The sequence below is a fragment of the Carcharhinus amblyrhynchos genome, chromosome 4 (assembly GCF_965287045.1).
Source record: "Carcharhinus amblyrhynchos chromosome 4, sCarAmb.v2.hapA, whole genome shotgun sequence".
Classification (NCBI taxonomy): domain Eukaryota; kingdom Metazoa; phylum Chordata; class Chondrichthyes; order Carcharhiniformes; family Carcharhinidae; genus Carcharhinus; species Carcharhinus amblyrhynchos.
The window spans coordinates 137,734,717-137,757,248 of NC_137327.1; the positions used below are offsets into that span (position 1 = coordinate 137,734,717).

Genomic DNA, 22,532 nt, shown 5'->3' on the forward strand with positions numbered 1-22,532 from the left:
AGGTACAGAATGTAGTGTTTTAGTGATAGCTAGGGTTCAGAGAAAAATCAACTTAATATAAGGTAGGTCCATTCAAAAGTCTGATGAAAGCAGAGAAGAAGCTGTTCCTGAGTCAGTTGGTATGCGACCTCAGACCCTTGTATCTTTTTCCCAACAAAAGGAGGTGGAAGAGAGTATGTCTAGGGTGCGTGGGGTCCTTAATTATGCTGGCTCTTTTCTGAGGCAGTGGGAAGTGTAGACAGAGTCAATAGATGGGAGGCTGGTTCCCTTCACTATCATACTAAGTTAACTTATTTGGGAAACTTGTGGAGAGAAATTTGATACAAATATATTAACAATCCATGGCTCATGTTGCCAACAGTCATTTCTACCTTTATATGTTAGATAACATATAAGTTATATGTTAGGACAAGTGACAGAAGTGTGTGTAGGGAACGCTTTGGTTCCAGTGATTATAACACCATTAGTTTCAACTTGATCATGGATAAAGATAGATCTGGTCCTCGGGTTGAGGTTCTAAACTGGAAAAAGGCCAAATCTGAAGAAATGAGAAAGGATCTGAAAAGACTGGGACAGGCTGTTCTCTGGTAAGGATGTGATTGGTAAGTGGGAGGCCTTCAAATTTTGAGAGTGCAGAGTTTGTATGTTCCTGTCTGGATTAAAGGCAAAGTGAATAAGAATAAGGAACCTTGGTTCTCGACAGATATTGGAACTCTGATAAAGAAAAGAGAGATGTATGACATGTATAGGCAACAGGGAGCAAATAAGATGCTTGAGTATAAAAAGTGCAAGAAATTACTTAAGAAAGAAATCACAAGAGCTAAAAGAAGACATGAGGTTGCTTTGGCAGTCAAGGTGAAGGATAAGCCTAAGAGCTTCTACAGATATATTAAGAGCAAAATGACAGTAAGGGATAAAATTGGTCCTCTTGAAGATCAGAATGGTCAGCTATGTATGGAACCAGAAGAAATGAGGGGGATATTAAATGGGCTTTTTGCATCCATATTTACTAAGGAAACTGGCATGGAGTCTATGGAAATAAGGCAAACAAGTAGGGAGGTCATGGAACCTATACAGATTAAAGGGGAGGAGGTGCTTGCTGTCTTGTGGCAAATCAGAGTAGATAAATCCCCAGGATCGGACAGGATATTCCCTCAGACCTTGAAGGAGACGAGTGTTGAAATTGCAGGGGCCCTGGCAGGTATATTTAAAATATCGGTCTCCACGGGTGAGGTGCCGGATGATTGGAGGACAGCTCATGTTGTTCCATTGTTTAAAAAAGGCTCAAAAAGTAATCCAGGAAATTATAGGCCGGTAAGTTTGACGTCAGTAGTAGGTAAATTGGAAGGAATACTAAGAGATAGGATCTACAAATATTTGGATGGACATAAGAACATAAGAAATAGGAGCAGGAGTAGGCCATCTAGCCCCTCGAGCCTGCCCCGCCATTCAATAAGATCATGGCTGATCTGTTGTGGCTCAGTTCCACTTTCCCGCTTTCTCCCCATAACCCTTAATCCCCTTGCCTATCAAAAACATATCCACCCGCGTCTTAAAAATATTGAGCGAGGCAGCCTCCACCACTTCAACGGGCAGAGAATTCCAGAGAAGAAGTTCCTCCTCAACTCCGTTCTAAACCGCCCCCCCCCCCCCTTTATCCTGAGGCTGTGCCCTCTAGTCCTAACACCATTAGTTTCAACTTGATCATGGATAAAGATAGATCTGGTCCTCGGGTTGAGGTTCTAAACAGGGACTTATTAAGGAGAGTCAACATGGCTTTGTGTGTGGTAGGTCATGTTTAACCTCCCTTCTCCTCCCTCCCCCTCACCAGACAACAATCTGGCCTCTTTGCTCTCTCCCCCCTTCCCTGACCAGACAAACATCTGACCCGCCTCCCTCCCTCCCCCCACCATCGATCTGAGTCAGAGAGCCGTTGGAAGCTCCGAATTTACCTCTTCAGAAGCTGGAGCGCCCAAAACAGACCTTTGCCAAGCGCGTCTGTTTTGCGCCAAATCTGGATGGATGAACGTGAAAGTAAAGAGGGAAATGCTGGTAAAGTTGGGCAGGCAGTTCATTAATTCAATTTAAATACATGTAAATGCATTTAAATGGCCGTTGCAAATCTGATTGCGGCCATTTTCAGGCCTTGGTAAAGTAGCGTGTGCACAGGTGCGGGCACGGATCCTGTTAATGGACTTCACCACGTTTTTGTGCCTGAAAACGGGCGCACGCAATGGTAAAATCGGGCCCAGTGGAACAAAAACAGAAGATGCTGGAAAATCTCAGCCGGTCTGAAAGGATCTGTGGAGCGAGAATAGAGCCAGAATGTTTTGACTCAGGATGATCCTTCGTCAGAGCTAGGAGCAGAGAAAAGGGACGACAGTAAAGTGTTGAAGATAAAGCAAAGCCGGAAGGCTGATCTCTTGTGCCAGGGTCTCAAGTCAGAGAAGAACAACTGAAGCCTGAGAAAGAGGCATCGGCAAGGTAATCATACAGATACAATGGGGGAAGATTACTCCAAAATACTACTGTACTTCAAATTAAAATGTGAGAGTAGGGCATTTTAGAACTGTATTAGGAAGTTCTTGATGCAGGGTAACAAGTAATAGAATGGTGGAGATGAGTAGTTTAAAAATAAGAAACAATTTGATACAGCAATGGGATATAGTTGAGTCTCTCTGGATGCACAGTTTGGTTTGACTACACTTGTAGCCCTGTGAACAATTTGGCTTGCTACGTGAATATAGAGGCAGTGAAGATGGTGCAATCATTTGCTATGATGATATCTGAACAGAGAGTTTTAGCCTATTAGGAAATATTCAGTAGTGTGAGAAAAAGCTTAATATTTTTGCAATATCATTATTGCCATTACACTGGAAAACAAGCTTGTGTGTGTGAATATGGGTGTGACTGGTTTAATTAAACTGGAGACAGTTAGACTGCTTTGGTCAAAACATCAATAAAGGAGGTTTGAAGGCAAGTTGTAATAAAAGTAGTAATAAAAAAGTTGTAATAAGAGTAGTAATAAAAAAGGAACTTGGAAAGCTTCTGCACCAGAAATTTACAGTAGGCAGATAGGGGAAGGGATTGTAAAGCTGACTGTTGGAAACATTCAAAGGATGCGATGGAAACAGTCTAGGGAATTGTAAATGTGTGAGGCAAAAAGTAAGTTTACTTTGTAAATATAGCAGCATTAAGGAACAAAAATGATCAATTTTGGCAAGAGGAACTTCTGAAACAATCGAGTGGAAGATCAAAGGGGAAACGCATTTAAAGTGAGACTGAGGTGGGGTTAGCTGTGAGATCCTGAACAAGACTACATTGAAGCCAGACCTGTGAAAACCAGTTTTGCAGCTACCCTCCAGGAGGAGAGTCTTTTTAAGATTTCCCCTAGAGGCAACAAGGCATTGTGTGGTCACACTACAGGAAACTGTTACACATTAGAAAATCTATAAGGACTGTTGCCATCAAAACAGGGATTTAGCTCTGAGTTTATTTAATCCAATACCTTTTAGGAAATGTTTGTAAAGTACTGTTAACTGTATAAAGGTCTTATATATTTAAATGCTTTTTTATTTTTGTTTAATAAATATTTACTATTTAAGATGGGCTGAATAGCCTCCTTCATCTTTTAGTATCTTGTGATCCGTTGATGCTAATGTCAGAGTAGTAGACATTGTCAATACTTGGGCTGTAATGTAGTCTCCTGTTGGCTTATGTTGCTTTAGTTACAGAAAGGTGTTTGAAGAAGGATATTCCTTCACTGAGATGGGTTCTGTACGGTACCTTTAAGATTTTTTGTTAAAATACACATATTCCATGAACTTCATGGAACCTACGTTTTTTTTCAAATTTTCACATTTATATATTTGGAGAACATTTATCATCCTTGATGTCCAGAATCAACATGAAGCATTGTCAGATGCTTTTCCTGACAAAAGCATCCTCTACTGCAATTATGAGACATTTAGACCGCCCCCACTAGCTGACTTTGTGGCTACTCTGAATGAAACTGATAATTTAGTGGCAATTTGTGTTGAATTTTGAGCACAGAACACATGGCCCCTAACCTTTCTAAAGGTTTAGCAGAGCTTCCTTTCTGTTAATCACAAATAACTGAACAATTCAGATACAAAGGACGCATCTTCTTAAGTAACATAAAGCCCATCTACTTTACATCTCTGGTAGTTTATTTACTATCAAATGTGAGTTCACAAGGCCAAATTGTAAACACCAGAAGAAAGAGCACCACGTTAACCTTCCAATGATGAAGTACTGGCTTTGTTCATGTAACATGATATCTGAAGCATGAGCTTCATCCTTTTCAAGAATTTGGTTGAAACAGATAGCTACCATTTTTTATTCAGGTTATTTAGTGAGAATGTGTGGATTTCATCTGCAGTTATAAAGATGACACAGATGTAATGATTTGTAGTTTGGGGATTATTGCTGGGTTCCATGTGACCATAATTTAAAATTTCAGTGTAAAACCTCAGTGTAAATCTGGGACCGTGCTTTTGCAAACTGTTCCTGGTGATGCCATTTTACAGCTCGATTGGTGCACTGAACCTTGATTCCAACACAGTGATGGTAAAGCATGCAGATTGTTTCATTTAACAAACGAGAGGAACAAGGAAAGGAATGTTCAGACAACCATTGACTGGAGTGACAGAGACAGAATAAGGTGAGACTCAATAGAGACCGACAGAGTGAAGGATTAGGGGCAAGAGATTCAAAATGAAGGCTGTGAATAGAATGGTATTGTCGACAAGTTCTGATTCTTGGTGAGGATTTGCATTTATGTGAGTTCTCTGTAATACTGACTGGTCAGCAAACCTGGTAGTGTTGGTTTTGGATCAAGTCATCCGCATGACGTTCCTGAAAGAAGAAAATAATTTTCAGAACTTAATTTAGAGAAAAAAAAACTCAACAATGGGCACTGCGACTGCAGATGCACACGTGTTTCTTTCGTAGCACAGCAAGAGTTCAAAATTAAATAGCTGGAAGTAACCAGGTTAAATATTTTCACCACCATCACAAATATCAATAAAGTTCCCTGCCATCTGAGAAGCACCAGGAGTTTCCCAAATTAGGATGGAAAACTGTTGAGTTTTCTGTGCCTCAATTCTGCAGAGTTTGGGTTATTTTATCTATATTTATTCCTGCTCTTGATTATGGGATTTCCAAACTCAAACAAAGTGAAACCGCAGATTTATGAATATCATTGTCATCACGTCAGCGGCCTTAGGGCATAGGTTTCTTCAGCATTCTGTGTGTATTAAAATACCCCAATTTGTACCATTCAGCATAAACTCCTGCCTAATTCAGTTACTCCTGAATACATAGAATCCCCACAGTGCAGAAGGAGGTCAATAGACCCATCGGGTTTGCACTGACCACAATCTCACCTAGACCCTATTCACATAATCCCTTATATTTACCCTCCTAGTCCCCCTAACACTAGGGTTCATTTATCATGGCCAATCAACCTAATCTTTGGACTGTGGGAGGAAACCGGAGCACCCGGAGGAAACCCATGCAGACACGGAGAGAATGTGCAAACTCCATACAGACAGTGACCCAAGGCCGGAATTGAACCCAGGTCCCTGGCACTGTGAGGCAGCAGTGCCACTGTGCAGCCCTGTGTCCTGCAGAATATGCTGAGACCTTTCGGCAATGTGGAATGGGGTGGTGAGTTAACATCTTAATTTTAACTCTTGTGATTGCCCCAAATCTGCTGAGTGGAGGGGGTTAAAATCTTTTTTATGGGGAAAACTTGGGTTGATCTATCAAAAAAGGAGAACCTTTTGAGGCTTATTTGGTGCTCTCTGTTTCTAAAGCTTGCTTCGGTTCTGATCAGCTGCTATTTCAAATGGCATTATTATTTTGTTTGTGTAGGATCAACGTAACGCACTTCCCTCATATTCACACGAACAATGGGCAAATGAATATCTGGCAGTCGATATATTTTACCAATCATTTATAAACTAATGGTAAAATAGGACAGAATTTCACAGTAACTGGTACTCAGTGCTGCTATAGACTAGAGTATTCAGATCAGGTAGGAGTTGGCAAGAGTGAAGGCCAGATATCTCTCCTCTGTCCTGAAGCCAAGCAGAGGGAAGGAAGATGATATAGTTAGTGGCAGTTTCTCACCGTTGGATGATCTGCGCTGTAATTTCTTAAATATATTTTGAAAGTCATTCTATTTGTTGGGCTCCAACATGGAGAGTTTTCTTAATTAATTTTATGCTGAGCATGGTGCAGTGAACATATCGGACTAACATTGGCTGAAACCTCCCCCCCGTGAGGATTTTGTTGTGTTTTGTTCTTCTCCCCCTCACTTATAACCAGGCTGGGCAGCGGTTCCACATACATTGGCTGCTTTGGTAGCTTACTGACACGGTCATTCTTCACTCGAGAGCTCAGACTATGAGCACTAATGTGTTGGTCAACCATTTGGTGGGGAGACTATCAGATTAAGAGTGAGGCTTGATTTTGTCCTTGCTTAATGGCCACTTATGTGCACTGGCAATTGGTGGATACTTGCTAGCTCGGAACCCTGACACTTTTTTAGTTGTTGCAACAAGCTCAGGGCCAGCGCTCAGTCCCACACTGCTATCCCCAGCTGAGACCAGTTGGCTCAGCAAAGATAGATGTTGAACTTGGAGCCATGTTCTCTGCGTGTTTTGCATCCAAAATGGCAATGCAATTTGTCACTGAGACACCAACTGAGTTGTGGGTTTTTTTCTTTCTAATTTTCTGCCAGATATTTCACAACAGGAGGTAAATTCTCAGCAGGAATAATGGGAAACGCAGGGTTTTCTGCAGTGATCCATCTCAATGGCAATGGACAAGATGTTGTCTAGACATTTCTACATCTTTCACCGTCAGAACAAAGTGCAAAAATACCGAGTTCAGTAAATACAACTATTTTGAGAAATAAAGGGCAAGACTTTGTGTGGAAACATTCACCTTGTCGGTGGTTTTCCCTGAATTAGACAGTCAGTGGCCAGCAGCCTTCCAAATGGGGATGGCAGACTGAGCCAGAGGAGCAATAGGAGACCCTCCAGTAAGGAAGGAGCATCAGGTGAGAGAGAGAGATATGGGGGTGCTTCCATTTTGAGGCAGCTTCTCTGGAACGTATAAAAGTTTTAATGTAAAAGATGGCCTCAGCAAGTTACAATCACAGAATCTCTACAGTGCAGGGAGAGGCCATTTGGCCCATCGTGCCTGCATTGACAACAATCCCACCCAGGCCCTTTCCCCATAACCCTGCTAATCTTCCCCTAAACACAGTAAGAAGTCTGACAACACCAGGTTGTCAGACTTCTTACTGTGTTTACCCCAGTCCAACACGGGCATCTCCACATCAACCTTCCCCTAAACCCATCCACAGAGCAGCCTGTAGCTGCAGATCTGGCCAGACAGACCGGAGCACGAGATCCCCCCCAAATCTGGAGTTTGCTGCTGGGAGGCTGCCTCTGGGCAACTGAACAAGTTCCCGTCGCCTTGGGTGGCTTGCAGTCTGACTGGTAATTTCTAGTCAACCTCTAACAATTGACCTTAATTGTCCAGCCGCTGCTTGCGGGTCTGTAGCTCTTCCAGTGCTGGGTGCGTGATGATGCTGGCAAACCTGGCAGTGCAATGCTAGCCTCGCCCGCCTCTATACTCACCCCATGTGAGGACGAAAGGTTCTGCCCAAAAGCCCTAGGCTAAACCTTGATGAAATATTATGAGCCACACATTCCTGGTTCCCGAGTGGAAACACTCTGCGACAGGAGTGTGCAATCAGGAAACATGCCTTTCTTGCTTTTCTGATTGAACTGTTGATTGTTGGAGATGTTGGTTAATGCATGCTCATCATTGCCAATATTTACTCCTAGGATTACCCTTTAACAGATTAAGATAACTGTACCACAGAAAAGGTGAGATAAGAATGGGCTATTTGGCTAATCAACTCCAATACTTACATAACGCATTTAGTCTACAATATTTGCTCATCATGGATTCTATCCTAATTGTTTAATCTCCTATCACAGTTGACTAATTACAGGTAAATAGAGCCAAGACTGGGTTCATTATTGCACAATACCACAGTGGGAAATTCAGGTCTCTCACTTTTCATTCTCCAACGTCAGGTCCTATATTGACACCAGTAGAGACTCAGCGTATCCTAACAACCCCCCACTGCCTGCATACTGATGTGCCAACTATCTCTGCACAAAGTGCAAGGGAAGGGAGAAGTGAGTTGTTGGTTAACGTGGCAGTTGATAGAATATCGTAAAGTGATTTCATACTGTAAATTCTCTGAGATTCTCGCGCTTTTGCTCATTCTCCGAATCTCTGCTTGGACAGATGTGAGAGTGCAGCCATTTACAGAGGTACCAGATGGACTTTGGGCTGGGGACGATGTTGAAAGGAGGTGGAAGAGTTGCACCTTCATCAAAGTAACTCATCCAAAGCTTTGTTCTGGCAAATTTCCATTCGATGTCAGCATGGTCCTGCAAGTGAACCAAAGGCACAGTTGATAATGAACAAGCCTGGTTAACAATCTCAATTACCATTCTGTTTCTGTTAACCAATGTTACCTAGTGACTGTAGTGTCTTTCCCTGCATTTCCATGGGGACTGTAGTGTGTCTGCTCTCTTGTGATTCCTGGTGACTGTAGTGTCTCAGTCTGTAGTCTGTGAATCCTGATGACTGTTGTGTCTCTGTCTGCTGTCGGTAATTCCTGGTGACTGTAGCATCTCAGCTGACTGTGATTCAGGGGTCTGCAGTGTCTCTGCTGTCTGTGATTCCAGATAACTATAATTTCACTGTCTCTGACTGTGGATTTATTCGAACATAAAATATAGGAGCAGAAATAGTCCATTCAACCCCTGAGCTCGTTCCACCATTCAATAAGATTATGGCTAGTCTGTTTGTGTTCTAAATGCACATTCCCATCCACCCCCAATAACCTTTGATTCACTTGCCTAATAAGAATCTATCTACCTCTGCTTACGAATGTCCAGTGATCCTGCTTCCATCACCTTCTGAGGCAGGGAGTTCCAAAGTTACACAACCATCGAGAGAAAAAAAAAATTCTCCTTCTCTCTGTTCCAGTAAGGAATGCCCCTGATTTTAAAGCAGTGTCCTCTCTGCCTGGACTTACCAACAAGATGAAACATCCTATCAATGTCCACATTGTCAATACTGTCCAGTCATGTACTAAAAGACTTCAGTCAAGTCATTCCTCACTCTTCTAAACTCTTTGGAAACAAGCCCAGCCTTCCTAACCTTTCCTTATAAGACAATCTTTTCATTCTAGCTATAAATCTCATAAATACTCTCTGCCAAACATTACATCCTTAAATAAGAGACCAATACTGCACTTTAAAACGTGGTCTCACCAACTCCCTATATAACTGAAGCATCCTTACTTTTATGTTCGATTCCTCTCATAATAAAGGATAGCATTCCATTAACCTTCTTGATTACTTGTTGCACCGGCTGACTAACTTTTTGTGACTCATGTGCTCATTGTGCATCTCACCATCCTGCACTTGTTCTCTATCTATGCAACATGCTGTCTTTTTATTCTTCCTGCCAAAGTGAACAACTTCACACTTTCCCACATTATGGTCCATCTGCCAGGTTTTTGCCCACTCGCCAAACCTATCCGTATCCATCTCCAAACTCTGTGTGTCTTCTTCACAACATATTCCCTATCATCATGTTGGCTGCAAATTTAGCTAATATGCTTTTGTTCCCTTAATATAAATCATTGGTGTAAATTGTAAAAACATGGGGTCCCTGTAAAGACCCCCGCAGACCCCATTAGTCACATCCTGTCAATCAGACAGACACTTTGATGTATACTCTGTTCACTGCCAGCCAGCCAATCTTCGATCCACGCTAACAAGTTACCCCCTACACCTTGAGATTTTATTTTTTGCAAAAATCTTTTATGTGGCACCTTATCAAATGCCTTCTGGAAATCCAACTATAGTACATCTACAGGCTCCCCTCTATCCACAGCACGTTACTCCTTCAAAGAACTCTAGTAAATTGGTTAAACATGATTTCCCATTCATAAAAACATGCTGCCTCTTACCAATTACCTTGAACTTCTCTAAGTGTCCAGCTACAACTTGTTTAATGCTCAATTCTAACACATTCCCCGAGACAGATGGACACCTGCGTTGTAAGGATTCTATGTTTTCTGCCACATATTTACCTCTTAACGGTATATTTTATATACCGTATAGCAATTTGATAATGGCTCAGCTAATAACCCAGAGATCTTTTGAGGTTCTGCTTTTGAATTCAGTGCCTAGCTCCTCATACCCTCTGTACGGAACATTTTTTCTGGTTCCACCTGTTCTTGTTCCCTACATGGACCATTATCACTGAATCCACCTCCTCACCATTGCAAGTTCCTGTCCAGCTCTGAACAGATGCCTGAACACTGGTACTGAGCAGGCAACACAGCTGTTTGGACTCTGTCTGTTTATTACGGAGAACAGAGTCAATCTCCCCCTCTCTGTACTGTCCCCTTCTACCATTACATTCCTTCATGCTCCACTCACTGTATCAAAGTCAGTTTGCTTATTCACCCTACAATCCCAACTCAGCCAAACAAACTGAGAGAACTTCAAATCTTTTGGACATTTGCAGAGGCTGATAGTACTGCACTCCTACCCCATTGGACTCTTTATTTGCATCGCCCGCTCTCTGCTGTTCCTGACCACTGGCCAGATAGAAGACCCTAGCCCAAGTGGTGTGACTGTCTCTTGGTACAAAGCATCCTGGTAACTCTCTTGCTCGCTGATGTGTTGCGGTGTCTGCAGCTCAGCCTCTCCAGCTCAATGATTCTGAGCGAAAGCTCCTCAAGGCGCAAACACTTATTGCAGAAGTGTTTGTCCAGGAGCTCCCACATGCTGCATCCTTGACACCTGTCCTGCCATCTGCAAAGTGCCTTAAATATATTTCTGTAATTAATTACCTATTTATGGTGCTTTTACATATTTTATTAAACCATTAATTTGTGCCCGGGTGCCTGTAGCATCATTCTCTGCATTCTATGACTCCTGCTGACAGTAATACTCCACTGCCTGTGATTCCTGCTGACAGTAATACTCCACTGCCTGTGATTCCTGCTGACAGTAATACTTCACTGCCTGTGATTCCTGCTGACAGTAATACTCCACTGCCTGTGATTCCTGCTGACTGTAATACTTCACTGCCTGTGATTCCTGCTGACAATAATACTCCACTGCCTGTGATTCCTGCTGACAGTAATACTTCACTGCCTGTGATTCCTGCTGACAGTAATACTCCACTGCCTGTGATTCCTGCTGACAGTAATACTTCACTGCCTGTGATTCCTGCTGACTGTAATACTTCACTGCCTGTGATTCCTGCTGACAGTAATACTCCACTGCCTGTGATTCCTGCTGACTGTAATACTTCACTGCCTGTGATTCCTGCTGACTGTAATACTTCACTGCCTGTGATTCCTGCTGACAATAATACTCCACTGCCTGTGATTCCTGCTGACTGTAATACTCTGCAATTTGTGATTCCTGCTGCCTGTGATTCCTGCTGACAGTAATACTCCACTACCTGTGATTCCTGCTGACAGTAATACTCCACTACCTGTGATTCCTGATAACTATAGAATCTCTGTTTGCTGTCTGTCTTCCTGGAAGATTGTGGTGTTCCTGCTATCGTCAGTTTCTCTGCAAAATGTGTTCTCTGTCAACTGTAGTGCCTCACAATTATACATCATTCTGAAGACATTAAGCTTCACAATCCAAACTGAATCTGTATTTCTAGATCAGATCATCATTCAGATACCAATCCTAATATTTTTGTGGCCCTATTCTGATCACATTTTGTTTTAATGTCATGGAACCCTACAGTAAGGTGCTGGCATCAAGAACCACACTACTGGGGCAGGGAACTGGCAGATACAATCAATCTTCAATGATTCATGTGCAAGATTAAAGTTCTTACCTAAAAGACTAGTTTTTGAATTTTGTTAAAATGTTATTAACCTTCAAAGAGAACGGTGGAAAAGTAGCATGCTATGTGAGATATGATGCAACTCTGGAAGCTCTGAATCCAAGCTGAACCTTGGAAAATAGTGCTGCTTTCCACTTTTTCATTGATTAGCTCAATGTAATCATAAATATAATAAAAGCAAATATGCCATTATTTGTGTGGATGAATCAGACCGAACATCATCGTATATGAGTATTCTTCACATTCCAATCTTTAATGATCTTGCAGTTATATCTTTGCCTATATATACGGTGTTTGTGAACTAACCTCTCCACTCACCTGATGACGAGGCAGTGCTCTGACAGCTTGTGACTCTAAATAAACCTGTTGGGCATTAACCTGGTGTTGTGAGACTTCTTACTGTGCCCACTCCCAGTCCAATGCCGGCATCTCCACATCATCACTGTATGCGATTAACTACAGATGATAAACCTCACTGTGAAGACTGAGTGAACTATGTAATTTATTTTGTGAGAAAGCATGTGCAAATTATGTATTAACTGTGCATAAGATAAGATGATCATTACAAATTAGTGATCATTTGATTCCAAATATCAATGGACCAAATCTTCTAAGGAGTTTGTGCTGTGGTTTTCAATGTTCTATATGTTCTGTGAGTGCCATTCACCATCCACTATCTATTTCTTTACACTAAGATGGAGCTCTGCATTTTTTCAAATTAAATTTTTACAAAATCTTTGAAGTCACAAAGCCAATGTTCAGAGTGGACCGGGCAGACCCCAAATCCATTCCTTGCTTGCTCCAGAAAGCAAAGTCAAATTCCAATTGAATCCAATTCATGATCCCCACAGGAGAGACAAACAAGGTCCAAGCTAATGGATAAGGCGCTGCACCCCCTCTTGGGCTCCATCTGACACTTGATCTTAGCCAAAAGGCTGAGAAGCATTTCTGGGGCTGGATACCCAAACCTGAAATGTTCTTGTTTTGGTCACCCCGCTTGTAGTACAGGTGACTTGAGAGGAAGCTAAACCACCCTTACCCTGCCCGCGCTCCCCCATTCCCCTCCCCACCAAACCACCCCCCCCACCCACCTCTCCCCCCCTCCCCACCTCTCCCCCCCTCCCCACCCCTGCCTTTCGCAGCAATTGCTGTTGTATCTTGGTAAATCTTCATTCGCTAACACACTGAAAAGCTTTGGAATATTTAGGTAGCTTTCCAGTGTCCTAGTGAATGAGTGTGAGTAAGTAAGTAGGCTGGCAGAGTTGTGAATGGGTAAGTGCCAGCTGTGTAGGGTGATAGGGTGCCGGCTGGTTAGGTGGATTGTGAGGTCAGATCTGAGGGGAGGAGGACAGGAGTTGTAGGGTCATGAGGGAATGTGAGGGGTCAGACGGATGTTAGCAGGCCAAAGTGGGAGCCAGAGGAGCAATTTGTCTTGGGGAGGTGGTGGGGGTGGGGAGTCGGAAGGTCAGAGGGGGTTGGAGGGTCAGTGACTGGGCAGTCGGAGGTTTGGGGGTAGTCAGAGGATCGGGTGGAGGGTCAGAAGGGGTCGGAGGTTTGGGGAATTTGGGGTCCCAGGGAGATCAGTGTGAAATTGGGGCAGTCAAGGAAAAGAGACAGAAAGCAAGTGGTAGTCAGAGGGTTGACAGCAGATGCAGGGTCTGGGAATAGAAAGGTAAAGGGGGAATCAGAGAGTTACAGCATCAAGAGAGCTGGTGGGAGGTGGGGGGCGGGGAGTGGGTGGTGGGAGAATGTGCTGGCGGATGGAGGGGAACAGCTGTGGGAAACTGAAACTTCCCGGGCAATTCTCAAGAGGTGCCCGTGTTGGGATTTTTAAAAGGTCCCATAAGCTCATCCTGCAGGGGTATTTCTGCTCTCTGACCATCCAGAGACAGGAAGATCTGGGCCTCTAACATGAGATACCAGCTATGCGTTTCTACTGTAAGGTATGAACTGTGAAACTTCACTGTATCAGCTTCTTTCTGTTTTGTTTGGATTTAGAATTAGAACATTTATGGGGCACAGGAGGAAATTATTTGGTTCAGTTTACCTGTGCCAGCCCCCAAGAGCTTTCCACTTAGCCCTGTTCCTCTGTCCTTTTCTCAGAACATTTTCATTTTTTTTTTCTCATCTCTCATTTCCTCCAGAAAGTGGTGACTGCCGTGGTTAGGGTGTGGTTACAAAGGCACTGTGTATTGTCTGGTGTCATTGTGAATGCAACAGTTTATTTAAAAAAAAATCATTTGGGGGACATGGGGCTTCGCTGATTGGCCAGCATTTATTGCCCATTCAGAGTTACCTTTGGAGGGCAGTTGAAAGTCGATTGCTGTGGGTCTGGAGTCACGTGTAGGCCGGACTAAGTAAAGACAGCAGATTTCCTTCCCTAAAGGACATTAGTGAACCAGACGGATTTTTCTAACAATCAACAATGGTGGTCATCAGTAGATTCTTAATTCCAGGGGCACTGGGACAAGGGTGGCTGGAAAATCCCACCCGAACTCCGTGCATGATCCTTGTCCTGCCTGCCATGATTCCCGTGGCGAGCAGGACAGGAAAATTCGACTGCAGATATTTTTTATTCAATTCAAATTCCACCATCTGCCACGGTGGGATTTGAACCCGAGCCCCCTGAACATTAGCTGTGTCTGGATTGACCTTAATATCTCTAGGCCATCGCTTCCCTGAGTGAACCTGAGCTTGTCTTGACTCCTGTAAATGCAGTCATTGTACAAGTTGCAAATCAGAGTGGAAACTCTGACTAATTTTCCATAGACTGCGAGCTGATGAGATCAGAACTGAATTCTGCTGTGGGTTTTACCTGTCACATATCACAGACACTTAGTTTGAAATTCAGGAACATAATGAGTTCCTGAAGACATTTTGTTTTAGTCCTATAATACACACTAGCATTCCCTAATTTATCTCCTTCAAAATTTTAATTATTTTGGCTGTTCCTTACATATTTGCCTCCTCACATCATCGTTCTCCAATTAAGAGGCAGGTGACAGCTCATTTATTTCAAATGCTTCCAACAAAGCAATTTGTGAGTTTGGCATCGCAACATGTGGCCTGATTTAATTCCCTCTTCACATTTTTACCTCCTCTTGCATTCCAATGTCTGGCCTTCCTCATGCACCATTTCAGCAAGCAGTTTTGCAAATCGGGAAGTCACGACATATAACTAATTAGAGTCATACAATCCCTACAGTGCAGAAAGAGGCCATTTGGCCCATTGTGTCTGCACCAACTACAATCCCACCCAGGCCCTATGGCCAATACCCCACATATATACCCTGCTAATCCCCTGACACTAAGGGTTAATTTAGCATGGCAAATCAATCTAACCTGCACATCTTTGGAGTGTGTGAGGGAACCCATGCAAACACGAGGAGAACGTGCAGACTCCACGCAGTGACCCAAGGCCTGAATTGAACCTGGCTCCCTCGCTCTGTGAGGCAAGCAGTGCTAACCACTGTGTCACCAGCCGCCTCATTGTCAATTGTCTAATTTTCAAAGATTAAGTGGTGTTTTTCAGCTAGGGACAATCTCCTGGACAATATCCATCCTTAAATCAACATCACCAAAACAAATAAAGGAGGGGATTCTCCGGACCTGCTAGCTGTGGGTGGGAACCCGATTAATATTCAAGTTCGCTGGTTTACATATAATTAGTGGGCTTGATGCCTGATTCAATTCCTTCCCAATATTCACCCACCTCCCCAGAGGGATCTGCACCGGGTGGGCTTTGGTCCAGGTCTTCACACGCATGGACTTGGTGTGTTGGACCCCAAGAGTAAAGGAAGCACCCCCAACTCGCTATCAGTGAGAGGCACCCCCCGCCCCACCCATACCACACTGAGATTAGATTGACCTGACCCAAAGTTCCACTCAGACCCCCTTCTGCCTCAGATCTCCCTGCCACCCCACCCTCACTCAGACCATAGGGAGACGGGGGAATCTCTGCTGCAGAATGGAGTGCTGTAATAGCTGCCCAGTGACCAGGGGGCATGGAGATTAAAGTGACCTGGTCGCTTCAGAATTTGCACAGCTGGCAGGCAGGGATGCAGATGTTGATCACAGAGTTGCCTGAAATCACCGTGCCAAGAGTGATCTTCAGGTCTGCCAGGACAAGAAAGGACAGTCCAGCCACGAGATGTAATGATTTGTAATTTGGGGATTATTGCCGGGTTCCACGTGACCGTAATTTAAAATTTCAGTGTAAAACCTCAGTGTAAATCCGGGACTGTGCTTTTGCAAACCGTTCCTGGTGATGCCATTTGACAGCTCGATTGGCACACTGAACCTTGATTCCAACACAGTGATGGTAAAGCATGCAGATTGTTTCATTTAACAAACGAGAGGAACAAGGAAAGGAATGTTCAGACAACCACTGACTGGAGTGACAGAGACAGAATAAGGTGAGACTCAATAGAGACCGACAGAGTGAAGGATTAGGGGCAAGAGATTCAAAATGAAGGCTGTGAATAGAATGGTATTGTCGACAAGTTCTGATTCTCGGTGAGGATTTGCATTTACATGAATTGATTTTATGTGATTTTGCTGTAATACTGACTGGCCAGCGAACCTGGCAGTGTTGGTTTTGGTGTGGGGTGGGGGGTCACCACATTTATTTTAGTGGGGCCTATTTCAGGTTGCGAGTTTCGGGTGTCCTTTAAAATTGGCAGCCTGGTCTCCGAATGGTGAAGCTGATCTGTGGGTTGCTCAGGACGCATAAATTAACATCTTTCTGTTAATGAATTCCACACTCCTGTTTACCCGCTGGCGTGGGCATTTAAGCTGCAATTCTCCCAAACTGAGCCTAAATGCTTGTTCACGTCATTGATGTTTGAGAGAACTTGTGGTCTGCAAATGGGCTGCTTTTTCATTTGTGTTCACATCCAAGATAACAGCGGCCATTCACGAAGATGCGAAAGGTGCTAACTAACTGCAATCTTTCTCTCTAACACTCGTTGGCACAGGACAGCAGTACACTCAATCTCTTTAAACGCATTAGCCAATTATTATGTTGCGAAGATTGATTAGAATAAACTTACTGCAATGAGCTGGTAAGAGTTGTTCATCATGGCAATTAGCATGTTGAGCAAGACGACCAAGGAGATGATATTGTAAGTTCCAAACATGGTGGCTCCGACAAACTCTGTGAACTCATGACGCGCTTTCACGTTAGTGACGTACAAATTCAACAGACCAAAAATCGACCAGAATAGGGATTGTAACGTCTCAAATAATCTGCAATAAAAGACAAATATACGGCAATATAATCACCTCCAATACAGAGAAATGGCAGCATCAGTCGAACCAGGGGCCACATTCCTGGTAAGTGGTCTAACATCTAACAATCAGATTTGGCTTCTAATTTATGACTCACTGCCAATGGATTTTACAAACTCAATGACTCTTCTTGGAAAACTATAAAAAGTCAAGGCACATTGCTTGGTTAGGTAGCTGAAGATTTTACTCTGTGTCTGACTGAGGAATTGTGCCAGATACTGATTCTGAATGCTGAAAAAAAAGGGCAGTAGGCTTACCACTGATACTGGGAAGTCATGTCATTTTAGAATCCCTTTCCAAAACTGTACCATAAAAGCGCAATACAAAAACTAACGCAATGTTTAGCATTGATTTTGTGTTGATCTCATTCGAAACAATTGGGAAATCAGGTGATTCGCAGGAGATACAGCAACTCTCGATGATGGTATCAATTAAGATTGCCGTCACAGTATTTGCAAATAGTTGTTATGAAGCTGCATTCTACATTGCATGATATGTGATGAATTAAACAATTTGGACACCTCCAAAATATACTCATAGAATCATAGAAACTCTACAGTACAGAAAGAGGTCATTTGGCCCATTACGTGTGCACCAACAACAATCCCACCCAGGCCCTATTCCCATAACCCATTTTTTTTTTACCCCGCTAATCCCCATGGCCAGTCCACCTCACCTGCACATCTTTGGACTATGGAAAAAAACCAAAACACCCGAAGGAAACACATGTACACAGATCTTATAAAGACATATAAGATAATGAAGGGGCTAGATAGGATAGAGGTAGGGAGCTTCCTTCCACTTAGGAAGGAAACCAGAACTAGAGGGCACAGCCTCAAAATAAGGGGGGGTTAGTTTAGAACAGAGTTGAGGAGGAACTTCTTTTCTCAGACGGTAGTAAATCTCTGGAATTCTCTGCCCATTGAAGTGGTGGAGGCTACCTCGCTGAATATGTTTAAGTCACGGGTAGATAGATTTCTGATCGATAAGGGAATTAAGGGTTATGGGGAGCAACCGGGTAAATGGAATTGATCCACTTCAGATCAGCCATGATCTTATTGAATGGCGGGGCAGGCTCGAAGGGCTAGATGGCCTACTCCTGCTCCTATTTCTTATGTTCTTATGTTCACACGGGGAGAACGTGCAAACTCCACACAGACAGTAATTCGAGGCTGGAATTTAACCTGGGGCTTTGGTGCTGTGAGGCAGTAGTGCTAACCACTGTGCCACCCCCAGCAATCTGGGCTTCCAGATATGGTAGTTAAGCTCTTTGCCACTAGATTGCAGGTTTGCATCCATAGCAGGATATTTATAAGAGTTCTATTATGGTCTACAATAAGAGAAAAACTTTGCAGAATTGTTACTTGATCAAAGAAACTGTAATAAAGTCATTAACACCTTCAACCTACATCAACTGGTAATTGTTAAAAAAAACTTCCACATCTGGTCATGTTTTGGCAGGGCAGGTGATTGATCACCTGATTACATCTCTTTTTGCGTCCCAAATAGCTTTTCATTGCCCTTGCAAATTCTTTCCCAATGCACCTATTACATTCACTGCAGGAGTAATAATTCTCTTTGGTTCGTCTTTCAGAGTGAAGTGTATGGGGCTCAGTTGTGGACAAAATGTAGAACTAAATCAGAGCTGAAAGCTAGTGCTACCAAACATCAGCAACTTGTCAAAATAGCTGAGACTACCAATAAAAAATATTTAACAGCGTGTCAGAGGCTTAGCTCGCACCATAAGTCCAAATCCAAACCATGATAAAAGTATCCTTCATTCAACTAATCTGGCTAACCTCAACACACTTCACAATGGAGCATCACGCACAACATCAAATCAACTCTAACTGTATTAGTTATCGTTAAACTAATAATCAGATCTGGAAGGACATTTGACCCATTAATCTTAGTCTTTTATCTAACAGAAATATGACGTGAGAAAGAGAAAAATGTCAAACCGTTGAAGTAGGGCTGAGATTGAAAGAGAGGATTATTTTGCATGTAACCACACTCGGCCTGACCTGGAGTGCTCATCACTGATACTGAATTGTGCATAGAGTCATAGAGGCTTACAGCTTGGAAACAGGCCTTCAGCCCAACTTGTGCATGCTGTCCTTTCTTTTTTAAAACCCCTAAGCTAATCCCAATTACCTCATTTGGCTCATATCCCTCTATACCCGTCATTCTCATGTAGCTATCTAAATACATTTTAAAAGACACAATTGTACCAACCTCTACTACTGTCTCTGACAGCTTGTTCCAGACACTCACCACCCTCCGTGTGAAAAAATTGCCCCCTCTGGACACTTTTGTATCTCTCACTTCTCACCTTGAACCTATGCCCTCTAGTTTTAGACTCCTCTACCTTTGGGTGCAGTTCTAATTATCCCTCTTCTTCATAGAAGCAACATTTACAGCAATGTAAAGGGGGCGAAATTCATATTCATCGCACTTCTTGATTGATGGAGAATGCCACACTTCCCAAGGTGGGCAGAAAAACAGAAGTACAGAGTGAGAGATTGGGAAGTGTTTGTGATCAAAGGGACCTGGGTGTCCTTCTTCATAAGCCATTGAAAGATAACATGCAGGGGCAATAAGAAATTAATAAGGCAAATGATATGTTGGCCTTTATGACAAGAGGATTTGAATACAGGAGTAAAGGAATTTTGCTTCATTTGTATGTAGCCTTGGTGAAACCACATCTGGAGTATTGTGTGCAGTTTTGGTCCCTTTACCCAAGCATGGATATGTTTGCCATAGAGGAAGTGCAGTGAAGGTTCACCAGACTGATTCCTGGGATCGTACAATGAGGAAAGATTGAGATGTCTGGGCTTGTGTTCTCTCAAGTTTAGAAGAATGAGATGTGATCTCATTAAGACATACAACGTTCTTACAAAGCTCGACAAGGTAGATGGAGAAAGGATGTGTCCCTGGCTGGGGTCTAGAACCAGACGGCACAGTCTTAGAATAAGAGGTAAGGATTGAGAAAAGGAAGATTTTGCGCACTTGCAGGATGGTGAAACTTTGGATCTTTGTACCCCCAGAAGGCTGTGGAGGCTCCTTCATTGAGTGTGTTCAAGATTGAGATTTCTGTATATTAAATATATCAAAAAATAATGGGGGTAATGCGGGGAGGTGGAATTCCAGGTGGAAGATCAGCAATGAACTACTGGAATGGCTTTGAAGGGGCTTCTATGGTCCTATGTTTATTAGTGTGTATTTGGAAGAGAATTCAACTTAGCTGGGCAAGCCAGGCCTCCCCTATGGATGACTACAGAATCGCCAAGCAGATCTTCTATGGGGTACTATCTCATGGCAAACTAAATCAAGGTGGTCAGTACAAACAAAACAAGACAACACTAAAAAAAAGTTACAAACTTCTGCATCGCAAACCATCTCTCTTGGGGAAAAAAAAACTTGCAACATCCAACATGACTGGGGGCAGGTCATTGGTGGCACAACTGAGGAAGTTCTCAAGCATTAACAATGACAATATGAACTGTCCGTTCTGTGGACCTACACGCCAATCTCACATTGGACTCTTCTGTACAGGAGACAATGAAGTCACTTCCAGTTTCTATGTACTTGAATATGGAGGAGTCTATCATCAGCGGGAAAAGAACACAAAAATAGGAGAGGAAAATCCTGGAGCAAGAATAGGACTGGATGAAAGTTTGCACATCACGCTAATTTCGGGATATTGCATATTGATACTGAGCTTGCTTTTGTCAGGCAATGGTCAATAACATCATTTAACATGGTGTCATAGAACATAGAACATAGAACATAGAACACTACAGCACAAACAGGCCCTTCGGCCCACAAGTTGCGCCGACCACATCACCTACCAACCTACAGACCTATCTATAACCCTCAATCTCATTAAACCCCATATACTCATCCAGAAGTCTTTTAAAAGACCCCAGCGAGTTCGCCTCCACCACCACTGACGGCAGCCGATTCCATTCACTCACCACCCTCTGAGTGAAAAACTTACCCCTAACATCACTTCTGAACCTCCCTCCCCGCACCTTAAATCTGTGTCCTCTTGTAGCGACCATTTCAAACCGGGGAAATAGCCTCTGAGAGTCCACCCTATCTATTCCTCTCAACATTTTGTAAACTTCTATCAGGTCGCCTCTCAACCTTCGTCTCTCCAGGGAAAAGAGTCCCAGCTCCCTCAACCTAACTTCATAAGGCATGCCTCCCAGTCCAGGCAACATCCTTGTAAATCTCCTCTGCACCCTTTCAATAGCTTCTACATCTTTCCTATAGTGAGGCGACCAGAACTGCGCACAATACTCCAAATGAGGCCTGACAAGGGTCTTATAAAGTTCCAGCATTACCTCCCGACTCCTAAACTCAATCCCTCGATTAATGAAGGCCAGTACACCATACGCCTTCTTGACCACCTCCTCCACCTGCGAGGCCGATTTAAGAGACCTGTGGACCCGGACCCCAAGATCCTTCTGCTCCTCAACACTACTCAGACTTCTGCCCTTAATAGTGTACTCGTTCATCCCGTTGGTTCTGCCAAAATGGACGACAACACATTTATCCGCGTTGAAGTCCATCTGCCACTTCTCCGCCCAGTCCTGCATCCTATCTATGTCCTGCTGCAACTTTTGCCATCCTTCCAGATCATCCACAACACCACCGACCTTCGTGTCATCAGCGAACTTACTTACCCATCCCTCCACTTCCTCATCCAGGTCATTTATGAAAATGACAAACAACAAGGGTCCCAGAACAGATCCTTGAGGCACTCCGCTGGTGACTGACCTCCATTCAGAAAAAGCCCCATCCACAACCACTCTCTGCCTTCTGCAGGCAAGCCAGTTCTGGATCCACAAGGCCAAAGGCCCTTGGATCCCATGCCCTCTCACCTTCTCAAGAAGTCTTGCATGGGGGACCTTATCAAACGCCTTGCTGAAGTCCATGTACACTACGTCCACGGCACTTCCTTCGTCAATGTGTTCAGTCACATTATCGAAGAACTCAACTAGGCTTGTAAGGCACGACCTGCCCTTGACAAATCCATGCTGACTATTCCTGATCATGTCAAACCTCTCCAAATGTTCGTAAATCTTGTCCCTCAGAAGCCTCTCCATCAGCTTACCAACCACTGAGGTCAGACTCACCGGTCGGTAATTTCCCGGGCTATCTCTGTTCCCTTTCTTAAAAATAGGAACTACATCCGCAATCCTCCAATCCTCTGGAACCTCTCC

At 43.4% G+C, this 22,532-nt stretch overlaps 1 protein-coding gene across 1 annotated transcript in view; it reads right to left on the reverse strand.

Moving 5' to 3' along the window:
- Positions 1–22,532, reverse strand: part of LOC145342720 (short transient receptor potential channel 5-like) — a 120,602-nt gene that overhangs the window by 5,969 nt on the left and 92,101 nt on the right. The window contains exons 7-9 of the mRNA XM_080188280.1: positions 17,064–17,259; positions 8,301–8,504; positions 4,837–4,878 (exon numbers count right to left, since the gene is read on the reverse strand). Coding sequence (XP_080044406.1) covers positions 4,837–4,878; positions 8,301–8,504; positions 17,064–17,259 — 442 coding nt within the window. The remainder of the gene's footprint in view (positions 1–4,836; positions 4,879–8,300; positions 8,505–17,063; positions 17,260–22,532) is intronic.